The 11617-nt window shown below is 26.6% G+C and overlaps 1 protein-coding gene across 1 annotated transcript in view; it reads right to left on the minus strand.

Annotated features, from left to right (window-relative positions):
- LOC113558317 overlaps positions 1-9165 on the minus strand; it is a 40466-nt gene extending 31301 nt beyond the window's left edge. The window contains exons 1-11 of the mRNA XM_026963783.1: positions 9157-9165; positions 8431-8635; positions 6026-6215; positions 5808-5943; positions 5415-5597; positions 5218-5344; positions 4940-5143; positions 4212-4337; positions 3579-4142; positions 804-959; positions 579-710 (exon numbers count right to left, since the gene is read on the minus strand). Coding sequence (XP_026819584.1) covers positions 579-710; positions 804-959; positions 3579-4142; positions 4212-4337; positions 4940-5143; positions 5218-5344; positions 5415-5597; positions 5808-5943; positions 6026-6215; positions 8431-8635; positions 9157-9165 — 2032 coding nt within the window. The remainder of the gene's footprint in view (positions 1-578; positions 711-803; positions 960-3578; positions 4143-4211; positions 4338-4939; positions 5144-5217; positions 5345-5414; positions 5598-5807; positions 5944-6025; positions 6216-8430; positions 8636-9156) is intronic.
- Between the last annotated feature and the right edge of the window lie 2452 nt (positions 9166-11617).

Below are 11617 nucleotides of genomic sequence, written 5' to 3' on the forward strand. Positions count from 1 at the left end.
AAGTGAAATAGAAAATATATTATAATTCGTAAAAAACTTAACGAAAAATAAATAAAATCGAATACCTATTTATTCATTTTTTATTATCTTGTGATTTGTGATTTAATAATGTGGTATAGCTTTGATCTCATTTTTATGTTTTGAAATTAATTACAAATACAATATATAAATTGGTACTTACGGCCTTCTGACAACTTTTTATTAATGAATTTCAAACTTAAATTGTTTTTGTATTGTGGGCACACAAAACTAAGCTTCAAGTCTGTTTCGAAAAAGTAAATGTAATATTTGTAGCTATCTCCGTTACAGGTCGACTGGTGCTTCCCCACCCTATTTAAAACATTTGTTCCTGTGTAATGTGATTATTTCGTTAGCGAAGAATGAAGCCATTGTTTTAAGAAGAAACCTTAAACGATACCTTAAACTCGTGTCGACCTATTTTTGTGTATATTTACACTGTTAATACTAATATAAAAATAATGTAACCATGGCAAAAAAAAACCAAAACGTTTACGGCTTGCGTTTTTGTACACTTTCAATACAGTAAAACGGTCCAATACAAAACAATTTTCACTAACCTGTTTGCGGTTCTTTTTCTGCAGATATAGATTCTGTCTGGCGTTGTTTAGATTCATTTTGTTGCTCTATTTCTTTGAACTCTGCAGGACTAGGTGGAGGAGTTTTAGATGATTGAGGTGATAATAATTCAGCTGAAAAATAATTATTAATATTGGCTGTGTAATTATTGTTAAATATTATAATATTATTAATGATAGATACTAATAATTCATTTTACAACTTACATTTGTCTTCTACTTTTGATTCATTTGAATCTAGTTTAACCAAACCTTGGGAAACTTCTTCAAACAATATTGAATCGCGTCTTATTTGCTCATCTGTGTCTTTAGTCAATTCAATACTAGGTTTTGGTACTGCTTTTGTATCGGAAAGTTTTGCGTCTAAAAACATTATTATAGGGATTTATAGAAATATTATAGACAATTATAGTAATTAGCTTATAAAACATGTAATATGTTAGATTTTTTTTAAATTTATTATTACTATGACTTTTTTACATAAATTATAAATACATAATTTATTATTAAATTATTGTTAATAATTAAATTTAAAAAAATATGTACTATAAAAATTATAACATTATATATTTATAAATATTTTTATTTTTCAGTACAAGTTTTATTATTTTATAAGCTGATTGGTGTATTAAATCAAAATCAAAAAATTTACAAAAAAATATGAAGGTACATTGAATATTTATTTTTTCTATATTTACTCAAAATTGTAATTTTTATATTTGCTATACATATATAATTAAAATTGACGAATAACTGTAAGAAAATACTACTTTCCCATGCATATGGGACCAATTTTGTCTAGTTGGCTTAGGATTTTTATTAATATCTCATAGATAGAAATGTCACGATTTTAAAATATTTTGGTTTTTTTTATATTATATTTATAGGTACTTGAAATTTTCGACTTTTTAATTTTTTTTCAATTAATATGTGTATCTATCATAAAATGTTTTTAGATTCTGAACGAAGTGATGAATGTATTGATTTTACAATAATGTTTTTTTTTTTTTTTAATTTCAAATTTTTTTTTCTGTCAACACGTTTTTGAGTAGAAATAATGCTTTGATTTTTGACTTTAGCCCCTCTTTAAAAAAGAAATTGAATCTAGTTGGTACTTAACTTAACCTTGGTCAAAACTAAAAAATGTCCAGTAGTTTTCAAAAGCGTCAGGAAACCCCCTGAAAACGTAACGGAAAAACGAGGATTTCTACACATAACCACTTTTCGACAAAATCGATTTTTTTGATTTTGCTGTAACTCAAAAACGAATTATTGTAAATACTTGAAATGTTCACAAAATGTTTATATTAGCATTATCTTTTTACGATTAAATTTTCTAAATTTTTTCTCTTGAAATGTTGATAAAAAAAAAATTTGGCTTTCCAAAACATCTTTAAAATTGAATTCAATGTTTATTATAAGTTGTTCTTATTTTAGTAAAAAAATAACAAAAATTGTAAGTCACAATTTTTGTTTATAAGCATTATAAAAGTTCAAATGTTTACAAAATATGTCAAAACTGCGAATATTTACAAGAAATTTTAAAGTTGTAAATTCATAAGATTTTTGTAATTTATATCTAAGGATAAAGAACCCAACACAAGGTTCTCCATAACTTTTTCTTCAAATTACCGTTATAAAAAACTCCAGCGTCAACATAGAAAAGTTAATGAGCGTATGAAATTTATTTTTTTAGGAAATCGAGTAAAATAACAATATATTACAATTTAAATATAAATAATAATAAAATGTATTCTACTAATTATTTTAGACTAAAAAATCATCTCCGTTCAGAATCGTTTTTCGTATACAATGATACCTATCATTGTATTCAAATTTAACACATCCATTATAGTGACCTACTCTCCATCTCTACTATACGCAGTGCGATATCCACTTGCCCACCCTTTAAAAAAAAATTTAATCACGATTATAAATATGTAATTATTACATTATATTTATATGTTTAATTTGTATTGTCAAATTTAGTATCGGTATTTTTTTTTTTGATAAAAAGCTTAAAAATCTTACATTAATTATTCTTATATTAGTTTAAAATTATTAAAAATAAATAGCACGATTATTTTTGGATCATCCTAGTTAAATTTGTTTTATTTTTAAATTTTCATAAAGCTCATTCAAAATTACGAAAATTGGAAAATTAAAAATGTATGAATTATTCAATTTTAATAATTGAGTATTAAAAATTAAAAAAGTATTTTATAAAAATTTCTTATAGAAACTTAAAATTTTCAAACGTAAATTAATATACATATTTTTTTTTATAATATTTATTATATTTCACTATACATAAAAATAAATATGACAGTGATATTAAAAAAATATTTAAAATTACTTTAAGTTATAGCCAACTTATACCACGAACCTATTTATATTATTCTATGGGGTAAGTCGATATTGACTTAAAGTTATTAATTATAACATGATATTGTATTAAAATAATTAATCATATAAGAAATGTAATAATGTGACGTTTTTATCAAAAATTAGTTAATTTACTGTATTATTATATTAAATAAATCACTAATAGCAATATAAATAGTATAATATAATAAAATATGCTAAATAATATTGACCGATAGACTGTTGATTTAAGGACGACGTCCACTCGACCCTACTATACAGCAAAGCGAATTCTTTGGTTTTTTTTTTAATTTGACAAATACGTTATTTTTAAACCATACGTGATAAGGAAAATTACAGCCATATCATAAAAATGATTTTATTATTATTATTCTAATTTATACGGTGAAATTATTTCTACTAAACTATTTCCTACACTATTTGGATTTAAAAACATGTTTAATGTTCGCCTTAATTATTTGCCATATTTACATATTTTTTCTCGCTTATTATTTTATATTAAAAATAAGCAACTAGATATCATATCTGTATATAATTTAACGGTTTACGTCTAAAATTATTAGCTTGTTCTGCAGCATGTAGTTTTTATCATATTACCTTCTGCCAACGTTGTATCGCTCTTTACGACTGACTTTTCGGTTTCAATTACCGTTGTCGATTCTTTTCCGTGTCCAGAAACAGTGGTGGTGTCCTCCACCTTTTTTTGAATGATTTCCTTGACAGGTATGCCTTGCTCGAACGACAATCGCTTTTCATGAAACGTCAAACTTGTTGCGTCTACATCCATGTCTACATCGATAGGTTTTTCATCGATCGACATCATCTTTTTCTCTTCCAACACGACTAATTTGTCTTTAACCGGGATGTCTTCTTGGAGTACCTGTTCGATCGACACGCCTCTCTCGAATGACATACGTTTGTGTTCGAATGACACCTCGGTGGGTTCGATTGGTTCAACAGCGGGCATCTCCGTGGGTTTGGATGTCATTTGGACCACGTCGTCTCCCCTGGTGTATGGTTCATATTTCTTCTCGATGGTCACTGGTTCACCGTTCAACCGTTGTTCGATTTCCATTCGTCTCTCAGTCACGGTTTTGACGATTTCATCTTCAATCACAGCCTTCTCTTCGGCAGCATATTTGTTGTTCGGAGATTGAGAGCCTAAGTAACACATTTATATACATGTAATTATATGGATGTATTTTACAATCGTTATATAATTATTAATACTTTGATGTTTCTCTGATTCTACGTAAACGCCATTTTGCGAAGGATAGTGCCCGATCTCCGCAAAATTACACTTTTCCACAACATCAACTCTACCTATATTGTTTAAAGCTCTTTCTAAAGCAATGACTGTTCAAATAAAAATAAATTATTTAATATTAATAGAAATAATAATATAATCAATAAAATATCAATCACATGTACCTATTGAACCTACTATAAATTTTAATTTATTATAAAAATAAGATATAATTGTAACTATCGATCAGGCTGAAGATTTTTTGATATCATAAAAATTTTCATTTACAGTATATTTTATATTATTAGGTGTAATCACTAAAAAGAACCAACAATATTTGTCTTATACTAAAATAGTATTTTTATTAGCAATAATATCACATTTTGCAATCAATAATCGTTTATAATATTATACATTCAACAATAATATAATTATATAAAATAAGAATGAGAGTAATTTTATTTGTAATTGTAGAAGATTATTATTATAATTATTTTGAAGTGAAATTAAGTTCATCTAGACATTTATGTTTATTAATAGGTTTATACTTAAGCACGTTAATTGTCCATAAGTTATTATAAATGGTATATTTAATATTTTAAAGGCAAAAAAAATTTCATAAATCTTCCTCGGACAGTTTAGTTAAAATTAAAACCTAAATATTTTATTTATTTGTATAATGCACAAATGTATAAAGATATTGAAAAATTACCGGAATCTTGGCCAGATATTTCGTTCATCCATAAGTTAAGCATACTCATACACTGTTGACCGCTACTATCTGGATATTCTCTTTGGATTTGAGCAATATCTGTCGATTGGAAACCCAATTCGTGTGCCAAATTAATCCAATCATCGGACACGAAATTACTAATATCGGTTATTCTCAGTTCAGCACGTTTGTGTGTCTCGGTGTCTAAAATACGCAGACAAAAAATATTAAAGCAATATTATTAATAACTATTTTAAAAATTATGTATTAATATTTACTTGAATCATGGGTGTATGTGTAATTGTAATGTTCATCAACATTGACATCTGTATCATGTACAATGTTTTCGGGCAATCCGAATTGTAAAACACAAACTGGCGTTTGAGCGGGTTCATTTTTAGAAACCTGTATAATATGAGTATAGTAATTTTATTATAAATAACGTTAATTTTATTTTCCGAAAAAAATTGTATACTTTTGGTTCTTTCATTATTATAGTCCACGAACGTGGTTCGGCACTGGGGTCTTTTACGCGCATAGTGAATGGTAATCTGTTTTCTTTGAACGCCCGTACCACTAATCTCAGCTGTTCGCCGGACTTAGTGACTGGCACGAGATTTCCTGCGAATTCCACGTATACGGGCTTGCCTTCCAGAACCTATATTAAAAAAATTTCACGTCAGTTGGATATCAAACATTATCCATGTATAATAAAAAAATATGAGATTCAAATGATTTTATATAATAATATATTATATTATTATTGTATGCTAAAATAATATATCTAAAAATAACAATTACATACGTGATACGTGCATATATTTTATCTTAAGCGCGTATGTATAATACATTTTATTTATTAACGTACCTCAACGTCTCTACTATTTGAGACCTCGGTAAAATGTTCTTTGTGTTCTAAGGTTTTGTCTTCCCTATCGTCCGTCATACAGAACAATCGTATTCTAGCTTCGTTCGTGTCTGTTCGTTTAGCAAACACCACAAATCTGAAATATAAAAAAACAGGGGGGGGGTCATTATAAACGAATTCATTACACTGTCCACCCCGAAAAAAGCGATTTTCGTTACTTGGCCATAAATGGTACGTGTATAGCTTCCCGGTATAGTTCGGTAGCCATTTTAGACGCGTCCGCCACGTTTCGACAATCCATCAGCCAAAATCGTGCCGAAACAGTTGTAGTGAACGATACGCAATCGTTGATAAATGTAAGAGGCGTCGAGCCCGTAACATCCTCCCATTGTGCTCTGGATGTTCCGCCTACAATAGCAACATGTACGCACGCGATAAGAAATATCCAACACTCGAATATTTGCATTGTGTATTGTGAAAAATAATTTTTGAAATTCAGTAAGAGAAGTTAGATGTCACAGAAATAATGAGATAATTTGGGTGAGGTCCACAAAAGCCAATATTTCTACCACACATAAATCTTCATTCCACATCATATACAAAGCGAACTTGAAACTACAAGTTTTTAAGCAAAGCAGAAACTAGTATTGTTTTATTTGTTTATTCGTTTAAGCTTAAATTATTAATAATTTGTTTCAGAAAAGATCACGTTTCTTAAATATTTAAACGGAAATTATTTTTATATTTTTTTTAAATATATATTTTCAAAAAGAATAGTTTTTTTTAAAAATATCACATCTAAAAATTGTTGTGTAGAATAAAAAGAAAAAAGAAAAAAAGATGTACAAAAAATACAAAACACGTGCCCACTACGGCTATCAAAATTAAAATAGGTGTGATTAAATATAAATTTAAATGTATATACTATGCCGATTAAGTGTATAATTTATAGGTATATATAGATAACCAAATGACATGAAAAATTACCGTGATCAAAAACACTCGAGTTTAATAAACTTTTTATATAATTAAAAATCTAAACCATAATAATAATAATAATAATAAAATAGCGTCAGCTTGAAGAAATAAACAAAATAAACGAGAGTGACATTAAGAAAAAAAGATCAAGTGAAATCATTTATTATTATTTATTTGATTTCTAATTCTTTACCTTTGCGAGATCTTTTCCGAAACAACCCTGTCAAAACAGTGCAGTATTGTGTTACGCAACAGTGAGAGCCAAAAAAAAAACGGTTTTAATCGAAAAAATTCAAATAAAGTTGATTTTATAAAAATAAAAAGTTATGTAAAAATAAAACAAGTCAATTTTTTTATTTTGCTAATTGATATAAAGTTATAAGTGTCGTACCACCACAATACAGATGGGTACACGACAGAAAGAATAATATACTTGACGACCAAAGAAATTTAGAGATGATATAGATCAACAGCGGAAAGTATAACGATAAATAAGAAAAATAAAATAATAAGAAATGTATATCGATTTAAAACTTGAAAAAATTGAAATTCCGTATATTATATAAATTAATAAGAAATAACTAAAATTATTTTTTGAAAGATTATTGCTGTATACTAATTGAGTCCCAATACCTGCACGAGAAGAAATAATATACTAATTGAGTCCAAGAATTATTTTGAGTAAAATATAAAACCAACCTTAGTATACATATATACAAAATACTAACAGTTGTGAATCCTTCCATTCAAAATTTAATGCTATGTCTTATTCAACCCATCCCAAAATTATCAAAATTAGAAATATTTGTTTTACTAATACAAGAAATGATATCAAAAACAAACAAAAATAAATCGAAGAAAAAATGCAGCTTTTGTGCAATCAAAGAAAATAACATGATTCGAATATATATATATATATATATATATATATATATATATATACATTATACAATATATATCACATACAGTTTTACCAATATAGAAAATGTAATTTTATCATCACTTAAATTAATTTAGTTAAACACGAGTAACATTTAAATTATTCATATTATATTATAACCATATAGGAGGTACATTATTAAATTATAAAAAAATATTTAAAAAAACATTTTTAACTAATTGTAGCATTTTTTGTTACAGACAATTTGTAAAAACTAAAAGGAAGATGTTTTTAAGTTTGATAAGACTTAGTATTAAAACATACACTCCATTAATATTATACTTAAAATTTCGCAAGACTCAATTAGTATGTATAACGTCTTACAACAACCTGGGACTCAATTCGTCTTAAAACGTTTTATTGGAACTCAATTCGTTTGCAGCCGATATAATAAAAGAGTGTAACATTGATATTAATTGATATAATAATATAATATTATTATTAAAAATATCATGTAATTAATCAGACTACTCAAATCATTAGACTTAGAATTTAAAAAGAAACCCAAACTTTTACTAAATGTAAAATTATAAATTGTAATGTTCAACCTAACATAAAAATTTTATGGTGCACAATTATGGTAAGTTTGGTCGTCGAAATACCATGTGTGTGTCTGAGAGAGAGAGAGAGAGAGAGAGAAATAAAGAGAGATATAGAGAGTAAACCGTGTTAGTTAGTCGCATTTTTAAAATTATTTTTGCTCACCTGTGATGCTGCATAAAAGCCTGAGGGTGGGCGCATCGCCCGTGTAGTGATTGATCATCCCCTTAGAAGAGGCCTGTGGTAAGGGCAACGTGAGCGTGATAGGCTTGTGAAACTTTCGCCTTCTAGGTTCGACGGTGACAATGGGTGATACGGCCACTCTATTACCCAGCAATTTGGCCGTCAGCTCAGATGGGATTGGTTGTGCCTGTAGTAAAAAAATGCCATTTCTTAAAGAAATTCAATCATATGACATTACTATCTGTACAGCAGAGGCACCAAAAATGGTAAAATTGTGTTTTACACAAAGAATAATTTTAGATCATTCAAAACCCTTTAATAAATTAAATTCTATTTTATCGTATGTGCGTTAAATTCAAAACCACTAAATAAGATTAAAAATTGACTAGTGGTACGTCATCATTAGTTAATATATTTGTAATACGTCATTATATTATCATTAAAATTTTTTTTTTAATTGCATGAATATATCTATGCGAAAACTTTACGTCTGTTAAATAAAAAATTATGACTAACTAAAAACTTAAGAAATGTACATTAATTTATTATTAAATGCAGAAATATTATCGTTTTTTACTGTTGTTGAATTGAACGCCATCAATTTGGTGATTAGGGGAGGGGGGGTGGTGAATGATAGGTATTTGTGTATGCTTCTGATAACTGGTGCCTCAGGTTGTGTATGTATAACTGAATACTTCCAGCGCGTACTTGTCTCATGCTACGTTTCGAAAACTCTCTCACGACTAATTAAATTGTTTTTCTCTATTGCAAATTAAGTGTTATTGTTGTTAAGTACGCGCAAAAAACGAATGTACTGGCTATTCACTCAGTGGAGAAGTTATACTAAACACCGTTTGATGAAAAAATAAAACGCATTTAAACTGAAAATATATGTTAACTCTTAAATGTTTTATCGAAACCTACCTTAAAACGTAGGTACCCAATAAAATATTTATAAAGGTTATAGGTATGTATTATATGATTTAAACTTTTAAGTAATAATTTTAAAGATATTCCATTTTATGACAATATTTTAGAACAACCCTTAATTCCTTCTTGAAGTTGATAAAAAATAATTTATATTTACATTTTTAGGATCGTTATTGTTTGTAAATTTAGAATGAATAATTATAATTTAAGCAAATTCTATACAAAAATTGTCTGAAAAATTTATATCATATATTTATAAAAATGTAGAATATATTCTAACGAGTATTTCAATTATAACAAACAATTGTGCACTTAGTGAAGAACAAACTAAAAATTATAATTATATTATTTATTTACCTATATATACGTATTATAGATTAAAATTAAAAAACGATAAAGAATAATAATAAGAAGAAATCGGTTACAATGGATCTCAAAGGGCTATACATATTTGTCCATTCCAATCGATAATTCATTATAACCAATCTCAATTAAAATATATGTAAAAATCAGCTAACTAAAATACCTTTAATTAGTTTTTTACTAAAAAATTATCATGCGTATAACACACTTGATTATTATTTTTTTTTAACTCCTGAAAACGTAACAGAAAAACGAGGATTTCTACGCATAACCACTTTTCGACGAAATCGATTTTTTGATTTTGCTGTAACTCAAAAACGAATTATTGTAAATACTTGAAATGTTCACAAAATGTTTATATTAGCATTATCTATTTACGATTAAATTTTCTAAATTTTTTCTCTTGAAATGTTGATAAAAAAAAAATTTGGCTTTCCAAAACATCTTTAAAATTGAATTCAATGTTTATTATAAGTTGTTCTTATTTTAGTAAAAAAAAAACAAAAATTGTAAGTCACAATTTTTGTTTATAAGCATTATAAAAGTTCAAATGTTTACAAAATATGTCAAAACTGCGAATATTTACAAGAAATTTTAAAGTTGTAAATTCATAAGATTTTTGTAATTTATATCTAAGGTTAAAGAACCCAACACAAGGTTCTCCATAACTTTTTCTTCAAATTACCGTTATAAAAAACTCCAGCGTCAACATAGAAAAAAATTAATGAGCGTATGAAATTTATTTTTTAGGAAATCGAGTAAAATAACAATATATTACAATTTAAATATAAATAACAATAAAATATATCCTACTAATTATCTTAGACTAAAAATCATCTCCGTTCAGAATCGTTTTTCGTATACAATGATACCTATCATTGCATTCAAATTTAACACATCCATTATAGTGACCTACTCTCCATTTCTACTATACGCAGTGCGATATCCACTTGCTCACCTTTTTTTAATTTTAGTGTTACATTTATAAGTTATCAAATAATCAAACATTTATTTTGTTAAATCAAAAAAAAATATATAGTGTTAATTTTGAATAACAGTTTAGTACAATTATGTTATAAATTTTAAATTTTTTTCACCAAGACACGAATTGAACGATTTATACTTTGTATCTCAAACACGCATTTTTCATCAAAAAATAATTTTAGCCATCCAATGACATTTTCAATGATTTAGTAGGTTACTGTAATGGATGAGTTAAATTTAAATGCAACGACAGGTTTCATTGTATACGAAACACGATTCAGAATGGAGATAATTTTGTCAGTCTAAGACTCTGGGATCCTAGGATATATTGTATTATTTCATATATTTAAATTGTAATATATTTTTTTTTTTACACTTCATTTATTTTTCTCAACACTGGTGAAAGTTTCAAGTTTTTACGACTTATACTTCTTAAATAACAACAAATATTTTAAATCGTTTTAGGATATATCGTTATTTTACGTGATTTCGTAAAAATTTAAATTTCATACTTTATAAAATGTTTTTTATATTGACACCTACACTATTTTTACAGGTTACTTGAAGGAAAACCTTGTATTGGGTTTTTAACTTAGATATAAATCACAAAAATGTTATGAATTTCAACTTAAAAATTCCTTGCAAATTTTCGTGATTTTGACATATATTCGTATACATTTGAACTTTAAATTCTTATAAACAAAAAATGTTGTCTGTCTTAAAGCCAATATTTTGGAATAGTATAACTATAATATACAACTATGTTGTCTATAAAAAAAAATCAAAGAAATCTTGAACTTAAGCTAGAAACGTAGAAAATATGTTTATGTTTTTATGCTTTGTGTTAAATTACACATCATTAAATTCGAATTAAATCGCTACGATTATTTAT

Source organism: Rhopalosiphum maidis, chromosome 4 (assembly GCF_003676215.2).
Source record: "Rhopalosiphum maidis isolate BTI-1 chromosome 4, ASM367621v3, whole genome shotgun sequence".
In the NCBI taxonomy this organism is placed as follows: domain Eukaryota; kingdom Metazoa; phylum Arthropoda; class Insecta; order Hemiptera; family Aphididae; genus Rhopalosiphum; species Rhopalosiphum maidis.